The sequence below is a fragment of the Crotalus tigris genome, unplaced genomic scaffold (genome assembly GCF_016545835.1).
Source record: "Crotalus tigris isolate CLP2741 ecotype Arizona unplaced genomic scaffold, ASM1654583v1 scf7180000018518.7366548510:968632, whole genome shotgun sequence".
Classification (NCBI taxonomy): Eukaryota; Metazoa; Chordata; class Lepidosauria; order Squamata; family Viperidae; genus Crotalus; species Crotalus tigris.
The window spans coordinates 565001-581740 of NW_024097054.1; the positions used below are offsets into that span (position 1 = coordinate 565001).

The following is a 16740-nucleotide window of genomic DNA, read 5'->3' on the forward strand; positions in this document are numbered from 1 at the left end:
ACATTTTCTAGGTTAACTTTCTTGTGATTGAGAGTTGAATTTTGGTCCCTTCCCTTTCCATACAGATAGTCCCTGAGTTACAACCATTTGTTTAGTGACCATTTGAAGTTATGATGGCACTGAAAAAAAAGTGACTTATGACCATTTTTCACACTTACAACTGTTGCAGCATCAACATCAGCATCGCGTGATCAAAATCCAGACATTTGATAATTGGCATGTATTTATGGCGATTGCAGTGTCCAAGCGTCATGTGATCCCCTTTTGCGACCTCCTGACGAGCAAAGTCAATGGGGAAGCCAGATTAACTTAACTGCAGCTGCCTAACCCTAACCCTAATCCTAATCCTAACCCTAACCCTAACCCTAACCTAACCCTAACCTGCAGCTGCAGCTGCCAAAAAGGCCAACACAGTGCTAGGCTGCATTAACAGAGGGATAGAATCAAGATCACGTGAAGTATTAATACCACTCTTCAATGCCTTGGTAAGGCCACACTTGGAATACTGCATCCAGTTTTGGTCACCACGATGTAAAAAAGATGTTGAGACTCTAGAAAGAGTACAGAGAAGAGCAACAAAGATGATTAGGGGACTGGAGGCTAAAACATATAAGGAACGGTTGCTAGAATTGGGTATGTCTAGTTTAACGAAGAGAAGGACAAGGGGGGACATGATAGCAGTATTCCAATATCTCAGGGGCTGCCATAAAGAAGAGGGAATTAAGCTATTTTCCAAAGCACCTGAAGGCAGGACAAGAAGCAACGGGTGGAAACTAATCAAGGAGAGAAGCAACCTAGAACTAAGGAGAAACTTCCTGACAGTGAGAACAATTAATCAGTGGAACAGCCTGCCTCCAGAAGCAGTAAATGCTCCAACACTGGAAGTTTTTAAGAAGAGACTGGACAGCCATTTGTCCGAAATGGTGTAGGGTTTCCTACCTGAGCAGGGGGTTGGACTAGATGACCTCCAAGGTCCCTTCCAACTTTACTACTATTACTATTACTAACTATGTTACTAGCTTAACAACTGCAATGAGTCACTTAAAGACTGTGGCAAGAAAGGTCATAAAATGGGGTAAAATTCACTTAACTGTCTTGCTTAGCAATGGACAATTTGGACTCAATTGTCGTACATCGAGAATTGCCAGGAGTAAGAACTGAAGTACACCTTTGCTTCCCATCACTGTGCAGAATGGATCAGTAGCAAAAAACAAACAAAAAATTAAAAAAACCCTCCAGCTTATTTTATTTAAAAGTAAAATGATGGAGAAGAGTGGAGAGAGAAAGAGAAAGTGATTCTAACGCTTGCATTCCAATCATGCTAAAGTTACATCCACCTCTGAAGGTAGAAAAGCAGAAATATTGATTGAACCCAAAGTGCCGATATCCTTTTCAAGACTCTTTGATCTGGCCGGTTATAAGACAAACTAGTTTTTTTTAAAGAACCAGATTCTGATATTAAGCAGGCTTTTCTGCATAAAATAGCATTAGGAGTCAGAAATCATGTCAAGCAAGTGACAATCCTCTGCTCCCTCCTTTTTTTCTTCTTGCCAACCTTGTGACCCCCCCCCCAGGCACTTATCTGCAAATAGCAGCAAGCCCACTGGATCTGTTGAAGCCAAGATAAGAGAGAGGGGGAAATACAGAGTCACACTCTTTTCCTTAATCCTTTTGTACTTCAAGAAAGCTTTTACACTCCAATTCAGTTTAAGACCACAGCTGAGATTCATGATGATTTCCCCCCACCCACTTTTCCTTCCTGCCCTCATTTTCTTATGGTACTTTGTTAGTTCCCAATCTCCAGGATGGGTTTGCTAGAATTTGACTCTGCATTAAGTCATATATTAATGCAGACATTCCAGGCTTCCATAACTAGGACTGTCTCTTGGGACCTACCATAAATGATGAAGACTCCCCAAAGGTTTCAAACATTTCTCACTTTGCTATTGCTTCTGATAAAGGAAAGGGAAATAAAAGAAAAGAGAAAAAGGTCATCAGATATTTAGGGAACTGCAGTACATATGGTTGGGCTATGTTTACCCTAGCAGGGGGGGGCATGTCAAATGGCAACCTTTAAGAGAGGTGTGTGTGTGTGGGAAAGCATAGCAAATAGAAGTCCTAAAGTGTAGAATTCCAGGTCACAATAGTAGACTTCTTCTCAAGATGGATGACCTTTTTTCCCATTCATGGGGCTATTTTCCACCTGTGACACATGACTGATGGGATTCTTTTTTTAAGAGAAGAACATGACAGCCAACAGAAGAGAATATATGTACTCTCGGTTGAACTGTGGAGTCCTTGATGCTCTCTGAGTTTGGTTGTTTGCTTGTGGATGTTTTATTTCCCAACTTGGTAACATTTCATCAATTCTAATGTTCTCAGTTTATAAACATTAGCTTGCCCTGCCGGAGTTGGTGGGGTGTGTGGTTTTTCTCCTTGGTGGTTCCTTGATTAGGATATTATTTTCTGCTTGATTGTTTTTTCTTCTTGAGAATGTCTTGATTAGGGAATTGTTTTCTGCTTGAGCAAGGAACCAATTAAAAAAATATCTTACTCAAGGATCTATCGGAAAGAAAACCACATCCCCACCAACACTGGCAAGGCAAGCTACTGTATGTACAGTACACAGAGAGAAAACCCCACACTCACTAGCACTGACAATGTTACCAAGTCAGGTTATGAAATGTCCACAAGCAAACAACCAAGCTAAGACAGCACCAAGTATGACACTAATAAGTCGCACCACATCCCATGACAAGTTACTGCTGCAGATGGTTTGGAACCTTGACCCACAATTTTTCACATAATGCCTTTTCTTGTTGAAGCTAGTCCCCTTGCCCTAAAACAACAACAACAACAAAAAAAAAACAGCTCTGCATCTAATTAAATGCCAACAAACATGTGATTGAATGTTGCCTCAGTGCAGTGTTTTCTGACTTCACTGTGTTATGTTCTTAAATCCAGTAACCCTATTTGAATTTGCTCAGATAGGATTCTTCCAATCCTTCATAAGTGGCTGAATCATATTTGCTTTAATAGATAGAGTAACAATTTAGTATCAACCTTGAATAATTAATCTGTTCAGAAATACGATCAATGGTGAGCCTTTAATTTCTCTAGACATTAAACAGAAGAACTTCTGTCAGAAAACCTGGAGAGCATTTTACCAGTTGTTGTAGATATATCACTGAGCTAGATGGGTCTTTAGGAATCCAGGATCACAGCTGGACCCACTGCTCATCCATGCTCTTAGTTTTTGTTCTCTAACACTCCCAGGAAGGTGAGGTTACTTTATTTTTTGACATCTGGGTCTTCTGAGACTGTGAACAACTGTAAGCTATATGCCTGACTCTCATTGGAATATTATTGCTGTCCATCATATGTTTGTCAGAGCTGGTTTGACTCTCTCTTATGTAGAAGAAAGCACCACAAAAGACAGCCCTTTATAATTAAAATTACATTCCTTTATTCAAAAATATAGTGACAAGTACTAATCTCTCCCATGAAATCATTCTAAATATTCCTATTATACCCAAAAGAAAGCAGTCTGAATACTCAATAAGTAATGTACAAGCACTGAGTATTACAACTTAGTGTGTGTGTGTATATATATATATATATATATATATATATATATATATATATATATATATATATATATATATATATATATAGGTCTTTGGTTGTTCGGGTTTTCTCCCGCGTAAAATTGGAAGTGTCTTGGCGACGTTTCGACGAAGTCCCATTCGTCATCTTCAGGCTGGTGTTTTCAGCTTCGTGCTTTGAGCAGCAATGTGTGGTCTTAGCTGTTTCTTCCTTTTAACTGCCAGTGGGGGTATGAACTGATTGGGTGGGAGCTTGGCTGTGTTCTGATTGGGTGGAGGTGTGTTCTGAATGGTTAGGGGCTTGGCTGTGCTCTGATTGGCTGGGGGAGTGTTCTGTTTGGTTGTGCTCAGGTTAGTCTGAGTTGCAGAGAGGTTTGAGATTTTGGGCTGCCTTGCTATTTTTTGGCTTCGCGTTCGTGGTCGTGCTTCCTCTTCATGGAGGGTGTCAGTTTGCTTCATGTATGGATTGGAGGGGTTTAAAGTGGCTAATGATGCAGCTGTGGTCTGGCTTCTGGTTTGTGGTCGTGCCTCATCATCGGTGTGGCTTTGGGTTTGTTTTTTGCGTGGATGTGTGGTGGTGACCTCCTGTGTGGTTTTTGTGAGTGTGGGTCTGGTATCATTTTTTGTGTTAGGGAGTCGTTTGTCAATAAGGGCGGGTTTCCAAATGGCTGGTAGGCGGGAGGTATCATCTCGCTTGTTCATGCTGTGTGGGCGTTTTTCTATCTCGATGGCTTCTCTGATTATTCTGTTATTAAAATGTTCACTTTTGGCAATGGTTCTGGTATTTTTAAAGTCAATTTCATGTCCTGTGGCTTTAAGGTGTTGGACCAGGGAAGATGTTGGTTCCTCTTTTTTGACTGAGTTCTTATGTTCTTCAATGCGTGCACTTATTCTTCTGTTGGTTTGTCCGATGTATGTGGTGGGACAAGTGGTGCATGGGATTTCGTATACTCCTTGATTTTCTAATTCAATTTTATCTTTGGGGTTTCTAAGGATGGTGGATATTTTTCTGTTTGTGCAGAATGCTGTTTTGATGTTGTGTTTATGGAGGATCTTACTGATTCTGTCTGTGGTGCCTTTTATGTATGGGAGGAGGGCTTTGCCGTTTTCTTGTTCTTTGTCTTGGATTTTAGTGGGGGTTTCTTTTTGGATTAGGTTTGTAATCTTATTTCTATGGAATCCATTGGATGTTAGTACATTGGTGAGAGTGTGTAGTTCGGGTTTTAGGTGTTGTTCGTCAGCTAAGCGTTTTGTTCTGGAGATGAGTGTCTTGGCTACAGAGTTGATCTGTGCTGGGTGGTGGTGTGAGAGAGCGTGCAGATAGCGGTTTGTGTGTGTTTTCTTCTGGTAGATGGTGTGTCCTAGGGAGCCATTGGATTTCTTGTAGACTAAGACATCCAGGAAGGGAAGTTGGTTGTTAGCTTCTGTTTCCATGGTGAACTGTATTTTGGGGTGTAGGCTGTTGAGGTGTGTGAGGAAGTTGTCCAGTTTTTCTTTCCCATGTGGCCAGATTATGAAGGTGTCGTCTACATATCTGAGCCAGAGTTTGGGTTTGTGATCCGATTTTTCTAGAGCTTGGGTTTCAAAGTGTTCCATGTAGAGGTTGCAATGACAGGTGAGAGGGGTGATCCCATGGGTGCTCCTTCTGTTTGTTTGTATTTTTGTCCATTATAGATGAAGTATGTGTTGGATAGGCAGTGGTTGGTCAGATCTAAGATGTGTTTGGGGGGGTTATATTTGTTTTGAATAGCTGTCAAGGCTTCTTTGATAGGCACTTGGGTGAAGAGGGATATGACATCGAAGCTCACTAGTAGGTCGCTGGGCTGTAAGTTTTGTTTCTTTATGATCTCTATAAACTGGAATGAGTTTTTTACGTGTGAGGTGATGGATTCTGCATAGGGCTGTAGTTGTTTGGCGAGAAATTTGGCTAGGTTTTGTAGAGGTGAGCCTATGGAGCTGACTATAGGTCTGAGTGGGGTTCCTTCTTTGTGTATCTTGGGGAGACCATAGAGTTTGGGGCATCTGGATGATTTCTCTCTGGGAATGATTCTTTGCTGGATCTCTTCGCTAATGGGGGAGGCTTTTATTTTGGATCTGGTGGTTTTTTCCAGGTAGGTGGTAGGATCTATATTTAGGGGTTGTGTATGTGGAGTCTTGGAGTAGGTTGGTTAATTTGGTTTGGTAGTCAGATGTGTTCATAACCACCGTGGCGTTGCCCTTGTCTGCTGGTAGGATTATTATGCTGGTGTCTTCTTTCAGGTTACGTAGTGCTGTCTGTTCCTCTTTGGGTAAGTTGCTTTTGGGTGGCTTGCTGGTGCAGAGGATGTTGGTGATTTTGAGTCTGATTTTGTTAGCGTCATCGGGGTTGATTTTGGTCAGGCTGGTTTCAACTCCACATATAATGGTTTCAGTGGGGATGTGTTTGGGAGCGACTGCAAAGTTGAATCCTTTGGAAAGGACATTGGTTTCGGCTTTGGTGAGGATCCTATCTGAGATGTTATGCACTGTTTGTTTCATGTGTGGCTGTGAGGGAGGAGGGGTTTGTTTCTGGCGTTCTTGTAGTCTTCGGAGTTTGTTGGTGTGTGTATCTGTCTTGAGGGTGGTCTGTGTTTCGGCTCTCCAGACGGCGAGTTGTTTGGATTTGTCCCAAAGTGCGGGGTGGATCTTGTTGCTGAGTTTGAGGTGGAGTGTGAGGAGATCTTTGTTAATTCGGTCTAGGAGGAATCTTTTTGTGTGAAGTTCATTTCTGATTAGGGCCAATTCTGTTCTTTTCAGGATCCGTTTGGTGGCTGCAGAGTTGGAGTGGAATTTCAGTTGGAAACATGTGGGGATTAGATTTTGATCTCGGCAGTTGCGTAGGAATGCGAGGTCGCATAAAATGGAAGCTCTTTGGACTTCAAGTTTTTCATAGGTCCTGGTCAGATGGTGGATTTCCTCCCCGTAGAGGTTCGATATTTGTTTTCTGAGGTTTTCGCGGGTATTTGTATGTAGGTCTTTGGTTGTTCGGGTTTTCTCCCGCATAAAATTGGAAGTGTCTTGGCCGACGTTTCGACGAAGTCCCATTCGTCATCTTCAGGCTGGTGTTTTCAGCTTCGTGCTTTGAGCAGCAATGTGTGGTCTTAGCTGTTTCTTCCTTTTAACTGCCAGTGGGGGTATGAACTGATTGGGTGGGAGCTTGGCTGTGTTCTGATTGGGTGGAGGTGTGTTCTGAATGATTAGGGGCTTGGCTGTGCTCTGATTGGCTGGGGGAGTGTTCTGTTTGGTTGTGCTCAGATTAGTCTGAGTTGCAGAGGGGTTTGAGATTTTGGGCTGCCTTGCTATTTTTTGGCTTTGCGTTCGTGGTCGTGCCTCCTCTTCATGGAGGGTGTCAGTTTGCTTCATGTATGGATTGGAGGGGTTTAAAGTGGCTAATGATGCAGCTGTGACTTTAAAAATACCAGAACCATTGCCAAAAGTGAACATTTTAATAACAAAATAATCAGAGAAGCCATCGAGATAGAAAAACGCCCACACAGCATGAACAAGCGAGATGATACCTCCCGCCTACCAGCCATTTGGAAACCCGCCCTTATTGACAAACGACTCCCTAACACAAAAAATGATACCAGACCCACACTCACAAAAACCACACAGGATGTCACCACCACACATCCACGCAAAAAACAAACCCAAAGCCACACCAATGACAAGGCACGACCACAAACCAGAAGCCAGACCACAGCTGCATCATTAGCCACTTTAAACCCCTCCAATCCATACATGAAGCAAACTGACACCCTCCATGAAGAGGAGGCACGACCACGAACACAAAGCCAAAAAATAGCAAGATAGCCCAAAATCTTAACCCCTCTGCAAGTCAGACTAACCTGAGCACAACCAAACAGAACACTCCCCCAGCCAATCAGAGCACAGCCAAGCCCCTAACCATTCAGAACACACCTCCACCCAATCAGAACGCAGCCAAGCTCCCACCCAATCAGTTCATACCCCCACTGGCAGTTAAAAGGAAGAAACTGCTAAGACCACACATTGCTGCTCAAAGCACGAAGCTGAAAACACCAGCCTGAAGATGACGAATGGGACTTCGTCGAAACGTCGCCAAGACACTTCCAATTTTACGCGGGAGAAAACCCGAACAACCAAAGACCTATATATATATATATATTATATATATATATATATATATATATAGTATATATATGGTACAAATAAAATACGAACACCAGGAGAGTATAAATATAAAAATATACTTTACTAAAAGCTGCCAAGCTTTCGTTTGGAAACTCCAAACATCATCAGGGCTAAGGAGCCAGTAAACAATGATGACTTAAATGGGTTTTGCCGGCATCTGCACCCGGCTCATGGACCGCGTCACCGGTCCCGGCCGGTTAATTAGTGTTCCAGATGTTTCTTTATTACTCTCCTTACGCTTCCTTCTATGGTTCTTCCGGATCATTCCTTCCACTATCTCATTACTGGTATTCATCTCCTCCACCACCCCTTTATCCTTATTTCCTTCCATAGCACTGACCCTCCTCCCCTTTTTGTTTTCATTCTCCACCCTGGGGGCATCTGTTTCTCCTCTATCAGTGTTACAAGCTTCCCTGGGCTCACAGACGCTCCCCCACACACACGTTTTTCTCAATCCCTGCTCCACACCCTTTCTTCTCACTCTTCCACTGTCATGAGTAACTTTCATATGGGTGTTACATATTTGGGGGTCTATACCCCCCTCCTCCGTCCTGGCAATCTTCGTGTCAACAGTTCTCCACCGTTCCATTTGTTTGCTGCGTGATCGGGTGCTTACCCCGTCTCTCAATTCATCCCCCCTCCCTATCGCACGCTCTTCCCCATTGCTGATAGGAACGGTATTCAGGCGGACACCAGGTCTCCAGATCTCTGCATTCTGATTCCCCGCGTTCTCACTCCCCTCTTCTGTGCTCGTCTTTGGGGGGACTTCAAAGTGTTCGTCCCGGGAGGGGGCTGTATTGTTGGTGGGGGTATTCCTTGTCTGCAGGGAATCCAGGCAGAATTCCGTGTCTCTCCCTTTCACCGTATGCCTAGGCAATCGAGCCATGCTTTCGTTCTTCTTCTCCCCCCTACCCACAGCATCAGGCTGCAGGCTCCTCATGCTGGATCTTCCACACTCTCCACAGTTGTTGTTAAGTTCTGGGGGTGGGGGTCTATCATGATGATATTGGGGAAGGGGGAGGTCTTCCATCGGTGGATGATTACGTGTGTTTGACAGTGGTAGCCTCCTCAGACGTTCATTAGAGTGGTATTGGTGTTGATCGGGCGAGACGGGGGTGTCCCTGGAGTGTAGAGGGTTAGACAAAGTTCCATCTATCTGTTCAGGATGGAGGCCAGGTATCCCGTCACGTTTACAGCTGTGCAAGCATTGTTCAGGCCGCTTATAATAATTGGCATGGTGTTTAAAATCCCATTTCCTCAATGCTTGTTGAGCTGGATGTAAGTCAATGTGACGATTAACCGCATCTTTGTTGGAATACCACGCCTCTTTCAATAGCCGGCCTCCCTTAGTGGCATCCTCAGACATAATGCAAACATTCACAAAGTCAAACTGGTGGCCATGTTGTGCCATATGCATCCACAATTGAGAATGCTGCTCGCCCCTTCTTATAGCTAACTATCATCATGATAGACCCCCACCACCAGAACTTAACAACAACTGTGGAGAGTGTGGAAGATCCAGCATGAGGAGCCTGCAGCCTGATGCTGTGGGTAGGGGGGGAGAAGAAGAACGAAAGCATGGCTCGATTGCCTAGGCATACGGTGAAAGGGAGAGACACGGAATTCTGCCTGGATTCCCTGCAGACAAGGAATACCCCCACCAACAATACAGCCCCCTCCCGGGACGAACACTTTGAAGTCCCCCCAAAGACGAGCACAGAAGAGGGGAGTGAGAACGCGGGGAATCAGAATGCAGAGATCTGGAGACCTGGTGTCCGCCTGAATACCGTTCCTATCAGCAATGGGGAAGAGCGTGCGATAGGGAGGGGGGATGAATTGAGAGACGGGGTAAGCACCCGATCACGCAGCAAACAAATGGAACGGTGGAGAACTGTCGACACGAAGATTGCCAGGACGGAGGAGGAGGGCATAGACCCCCAAATATGTAACACCCATATGAAAGTTACTCATGACAGTGGAAGAGTGAGAAGAAAGGGTGTGGAGCAGGGATTGAGAAAAGCGTGTGTGTGTGGGGGAGTGTCTGTGAGCCCAGGGAAGCTTGTAACACTGATAGAGGAGAAACAGATGCCCCCAGGGTGGAGAATGAAAACAAAAAGGGGAGGAGGGTCAGTGCTATGGAAGGAAATAAGGATAAAGGGGTGGTGGAGGAGATGAATACCAGTAATGAGATAGTGGAAGGAATGATCCGGAAGAACCATAGAAGGAAGCGTAAGGAGAGTAATAAAGAAACATCTGGAACACTAATTAACCGGCCGGGACCGGTGACGCGGTCCATGAGCCGGGTGCAGATGCCGGCAAAACCCATTTAAGTCATCATTGTTTACTGGCTCCTTAGCCCTGATGATGTTTGGAGTTTCCAAACGAAAGCTTGGCAGCTTTTAGTAAAGTATATTTTTATATTTATACTCTCCTGGTGTTCGTATTTTATTTGTACCATAGACATGCCCAGGAGTCGTATTTTTATGCAAATTTTCATATATATATATATATATATATATATATATATATATATATATATATATATATATATATGAACTAGGCTATAAGCAGAAGCAATTTTCTATAGAATTATAGCTGCTCACACTTACTTACTGGAAAGTGACTCTCTTAAGAGATCAATTCAGAGTATTCTCAAGTACCTAGAGTGCAATTTTGTTCCTTCTTTATTAAAAATGATACGGTTCTCTCGCAGGTCCCTTGAGTAAAGTTTCAATATAGATTTAATTATTCCTCATTCTTATCAAGACCGCAGTATGATATTAATAGCAATAGGCAAACTCCCCCTGGCCTGATTCAGAATAGACACAAGTAAAATGATGTATTTCCAAAATTGCTGGATAAAATTGTAGAAAATAAAATCCTTTCACTTGATTTTATTCCAGATTTGATCCAACACTGGAAAGTTGCTACAGTTCATTAACCAGCCATAGGATATTGCTTGGCTACTACAATACATCTTTTGTCAGCCTCACTCACTTGAGGATTGTTGGTAGCAGAAAGCAGGGGCTATTGGGTGGGTGGGTGGGTGAGTGTATAGTACACACACACACACACACACACACACACACACACACACACAAACAAACACTGTAAGTTGCCTAAAGTCCTGACAATAGGCAGCATACAATGGCAGGATGCATATTGTATACACTCAGAGGCACACAGAAAACAAACATTTCCCAGGCTAAGACAATTTAAAGAGTGCCAGACAGGGAAAATCAAATGCATGTATTGACCCATTTCTCATTCAATCTGATGAAACAAAATCGGCTCTAGAAATTCTTTCAAAGGAGAATAGAGCGTGTGATGTTTGCACTTGCTTAGTCATAAAGCATCCATAAGGTGAACATGTGGGAATGTTCTGTCTCTCACTATACAGCCATCTTTCTCCAAGCCTTACAGTCTGGTTTGGCTTCTCACCTTTAATTAAAGTCCAAGGAACAGCATCATAATAGGGCTGCCTCATTTGCATGTCATGCTCACATTAAGCACACACACACACACACACACACACACACACACACACACACACAAAATTTCCCCAGTTATCAATGCTACTGGTCCAGAAAAATCTCTTCTTTTAACCCAATACAAGTTTATTTCAGCTTTCAACAAAGGAATACCAGATCTAGTAGCTAGGGATGATGGAAATTGTAGACTTTCTAGAAGACAATTGCCTATTCACTTTTCATAATTGCAATGGAAACAACTTAGAAATTCTTTAGGACAGCAATAGTCCCAAACTCTCTTGTAATGGAGGTATTTAAATAGCAAAGGATGACCTTGCATCACAGAGGCATTTTCAGGATCCAATCTGGGTCAGTCACTGGGACCAGGCATTTAGTCTTCCAAGCTTTTAGACATGGGCTGGAACCCATCCTCAGGGAACTTCTCTCTCACCAGAATGTGTGCTTTGGGCTGTTCTACACATAGCATTTACTGTATGTAATTCCTGGTTGTGTATGGCTTTTTAGTTGTTGATTGGGGTGTTGATGGCCCGCTAGTAAATCGCTGGCTGTTATTTCCTTGTGCTGCCAAGTTCTCAGCCACTAAGTACCTGATAAGCTAGTGGTAAATCAGCACTCCTTTTGAACTTCAAGAAAGCTTTTACACTCAAATTCAGTTTAAGACACAGATGAGATTCATGATGATTTCCCACCCCCTTTCCTTTCTGCCCTCATTTTCTTATTGTGCTTTGCTCCTTCCAAATCTCCAGGATGGGTTCTCTAGACTCTAACTCTACATTAAGTCATATATTAATGCACTCCTGTTGACTGACAAGGGACCCATTTCTCAAGCTTTAATCATTCCCCTGGCTATTTTTGTACCTGCTCAGCCAACAATCTTAGTAGTTGTGAAATTGAATATATGTCCTCTCAGTGTCAGGCTACCAATGAGTTTGGGTCTCCTCATCTGATCACACACTTGTGTTCTTGCAATCTGGTGGTTAGCTTCTTCCCTGTCTGCCCTGTATAATCATGGGGCAATCAAGGCAGACGATCTGATAGATTATTTTAGAAGTATCTCCCATCTCTAAGCAATCTTTGCAATGCATGATTTGAGGTGTTTTCAACTGCTTCTGTGAACATTGCAGATTTTAGAATCTACCTATGTGATGTAGCCTATAGAAATAGATTCAAAATCAGAAAAAGAAAAAAAAAGTGATGCTGTTTATAAAATAAATAACATGTTTAATTCAAGAATGCCATATGTTCATGAATTGGTTTGCACAAAAATGACATCCATCTGGGCCTGGAATTGAGTAAGCAGCCAAAGAAGAGAGACAGGCACTTACCTCAACTATAAAACAATATATATTTGCCAGGAGCAGGAGGAACATGCAAAAGATATAAACATGTGTTATGGACTGAAGTTCAAATTTCTACACCAAAGCCATAGAAGTCAGTGGGCAGAAGCCAACAGTGGAATGGGGACAGAAAAGACAGTATGAGGTTCTCAAATGGCACAACTTGAGTAAAACTTAGATTTGTCTTTCTATAGTATGGCAGGCTGTTAAAAAATGCAGGGCAAGGATTAGGAAATGGCTAACTGAACAAGAAACAGATTAATGATGCAGACACAGTTGCTGTGTTATACTGGCAGAGAAATCTATTTTCTATTAGGGCATCCATTAACCGTAAATCTTGTTTCAAATTTTGAGATATTTTTTTCAGAGCAACTTAAAGTCCATAAGGTCATGCAGACATCTGAAGTGAATCAATCATGAAACTAGAGGATTTAGATTTGGTTCTGATTACTGTGAATATTGTTTTACCTCAAAGGGTCTCAGAATCTTTCCAGAAGGACCCTAGTGGACTCAGGGTTTTTAGTCAAATTGGATATACATCTTTACTTTAAATTTAGGTGAAAGCTGGTCTCATGTGTATCTCAGAAGAGTCAGAAATGATTTATTTCAGAGAAATGTTTGTGGGGGAGTAGCCTCTGTTTTGACAAAAACAAAACAAAAGATAATACCCAGCCCTTCATAATAATGCCATTTCCTAGATGCAAGGATGAGGATCCTTGGGGGCCTATAAAAATTGGTAGCAGAGCCACTGTAAAGCTTACTGAGCTTTGTACAGTAATGATGTTCTTTGGGATTTCAAATCAATATCAAGTCTCCTGAATGACTAGATTGTTTTTTGATGTATTATATTTAAGAACATTGAATTAATTATCCCCTGACTTCTAGAGTTATTTTTCCCTTTCTCTCCCTATGCAAGCCCTCCTACTGTCCTGTGCTTATGCCCTGCCAAGAAGTTGCAACTTCTCTACCCAACATGGATACACAAACACACTTTAGCAATAGGCCAAAAAGAATCAAGTAGCCGTAGATGAACACACAATCCAAATGTGCGGCTATGTTAAGCTCCTTTCCCTGGTGAAATTTCAACAATTTTTCCAAGCCTGCTGCCCATTTTCAATCAGCAGTACACAAATTACTAGAGGTTTAGCTAAAAGGCAACACTGAGATCCAGGCTGATACCTATCAGAAGTTACACAACTTAACAGAAACCAATTATCTGGATTACTCTTCCTCAGGATCATAGGAGATCTGCAAAAGATGCGATGTAATTATTATACTGGACTTGTTCAATGCTCTTTTCTAACTCTCCGGTGCTAAGCAGGCCAATCTCCAAGTGATTTTAATGATAAAGGAGAGAAAATCTTGCAACGTCTGCAAATCACAATCAATTGCAAACTGGAGGAGGTACTTTTAATCTTCTTGGTAAGAACTAAAGCCATTTCACACCCTCTAACAATCTGGTAGCGAAGCATGTGGCCTAGATGAACAGAATAGCTGACTCAAGAATTAGCACAGATATTTAAGTCTGAGAAGCAGAGGGGCACCAAAGAGCACAGGTCATAATATTGTTGATTATTGAATGAACTAGTCACCTAGGACAGTTTATACATCCTTCTCCTTCTGCTTGTTCTTCTTTCAGCCCAACAGGACCAAATGCTCCTCCACAGCAACCAGGCAGAGAGTAACACAGCTACTACCGGACAAACACTGGGAAACCAACAGCAGCAGCAGGAGCCCAACGACCAAGGTCAGGAGTTGTAATTATTATAGTTCCCTGCACTATCATTGCCAATTTCATTTATTAAAACCCAGAACTAAAGGAGATCCCCTCACACCCCAAAGTGCGGCTGAATCATCAGAGTCTTTTGCTTCTTTGTACTCAGAAAGGTGAGGGGGCAGAAGAGAATATTTATAGAGAATAGGCTTACAGGAGAGCTACTGAATTGAATGAGCAAAAAAATCATTTTCAGGGATAATCTGGTGATGACCTCATAAGAAACAACTAAAGCAATGCAAAGTCCAGGGCTGCAATGGCATGAATTCAGTGGTTATAGAAGTCAGATATTAGCTGCTGCTATGTTCTGTGATCCAGAGATAACTATAGATAGACCATCAGACCTTTGCTTATTTTATAAGCCAAGACACCAGCTGCAACCCCTTCAGACTCTTCTTGCAAAAACAGATGAATGGGAAATGTTTTCTCCCTAACCGTAAAAAAATTTATTCTAGAAATTCTTTATTTCAAAGTGTACCACTCTGATGCCTATATATTCAAGCATGTCTGCAGACTTTTTCCTTATACCTGATTTTCTCCCCCAAAGATTGATTTGATTTTTAAAAACCAAATAGGTAGCTGGCATGCTGCAAAGCAAGTTACCCACCTCTGGCATCTTCATTAATTTTTCGGCTCCCCTATATAAGGTGTTATTATACAAAAACAGTAGTCGTTGGATGTCATCATTAATTCATTGAGATTAAATGCAATAAAGGAAGGTAATGAGCCCTGTAGGGTGGATTAGGGGATGTTTCAAGATTAAAAAAAAAATGTATTTCAGGGTCCATATTCTAAATGGTGTTAGGAGGCCAACAAGTAATGACTGATGTCAACAAAACAGGCAGAGATCAATTTTTGGGGAGGGAAAGGGGAGCTTTGTTCTTGGAGGGGGTTTTCTGGGAGGGGGTGAGATTGCTGGGAATGTGAGAGTCAGTTTCGTTTAGTGATTAAGTCACCAAGCGATAAAGTGGGTGACTGTGAGTTCTAGTCCCAACTTCTCTCTCTCTCTCTCTCTCTCTCTCTCTCTCTCTCTCTCTCTCTCTCTCTCTCTATCTATCTATCTCTAACTATATCTCTAACTATCTCTCTTCTCTCTATATACATATTTATCTCTCTCTCTCTTCTCTCTCTCTCTCTCTCTCTCTCCATATATATATCTATATCTATCTATCTATCTATCTATCTATCTATCTATCTATATATCTAACTCTCTCTCTCTCTCTCTAACTATATCTCTATCTCTCTTCTCTCTATATACATATTTATCTCTCTCTCTCTCCATATTTCTCTTTCTCTCTCTCTCTCTCTCTCTCTCTCTCTCTAGCTCTCTCTCTCTCTGTCTATCTCTATCTCTATTTCTATCTCTATCTCTATCTCTAACTATCTCTCTTCTCTCTATATACATATTTATCTCTCTCTCTCTCTCTCTCCTCTCTCTCTCCATATTTATATCTCTATCTCTATCTCTCTAACTCTCTCTCTCTCTGCAGCTTACAGATATTAAATAAAATATAGTATAAAACCTTAAGACAATAAATAGAGATCATAAATTTAAAATTCAATCAAAATAAAATTAAGCAGGATGGGAGGGAGGGAGAGAACCACTGGGTGACTTTGGACCAGTCTGTCTGTCAGCCCAACCCACCTGACAGGGTTGCCGTTATGGGGAAAAGAGGGGGAGAAAGATATGCTGGACATATTCACCACCTTGAGTTATTCGTAAAAATGGGCAGGATACAAATAAGTAAGCTATAACTAAATATATAAATAAGTTGCCAAGAATGGAACAGGAGTCTCTGGGAGGCAAACCGCTCCCATTTCCGTACTAAAATGTTTGGAAAAGGACAGAGATTGGCATTGGGGGGGGGAGCTAATTTCAGGCTGTTCTTCTTGCATTTGGGTGGACATTTTAAGAAAGGGGATGGGTAAGGCTTGATCCAAGCTTTTATCCTTTAGATATGTTGGACAGGAAATGTTTATTGTCTTATTATTTTAATGTTTTACAATATATTTTGTTTAATGTCTGTAAACTGCTTAGAGTTGCCTTGGATGAGATGAGAGGCATACAAGTTTTATAAACAAATAAAAAAAAATTCTCAGAGAAAGTGAATTGGAGCGTCCATTGCTAAAGGAAGTGATATATTGCTAAAGTGTGATTTCATTTTTGTACTGCAGATTCCTATGAACACAATGGCTGTTCAATTCCTTCATAGGTTCAGTCTCATAGAGTATAACACATTTATTGAAATGGTAAAAACAGAAATCGACTAGGTAGACAAAGACTCCACTTAACGTTCATTAAATTTCTGTTAACTGTTCAATAGACTCTCCTGGAATTATAA

At 41.9% G+C, this 16740-nt stretch overlaps 1 protein-coding gene across 1 annotated transcript in view; it reads left to right on the plus strand.

The window, feature by feature from the left end:
- The window catches only part of MMRN1 (multimerin 1), a 90679-nt gene that overhangs the window by 39676 nt on the left and 34263 nt on the right, over positions 1-16740 (plus strand). The window contains exon 4 of the mRNA XM_039353405.1: positions 14264-14371. Coding sequence (XP_039209339.1) covers positions 14264-14371 — 108 coding nt within the window. The remainder of the gene's footprint in view (positions 1-14263; positions 14372-16740) is intronic.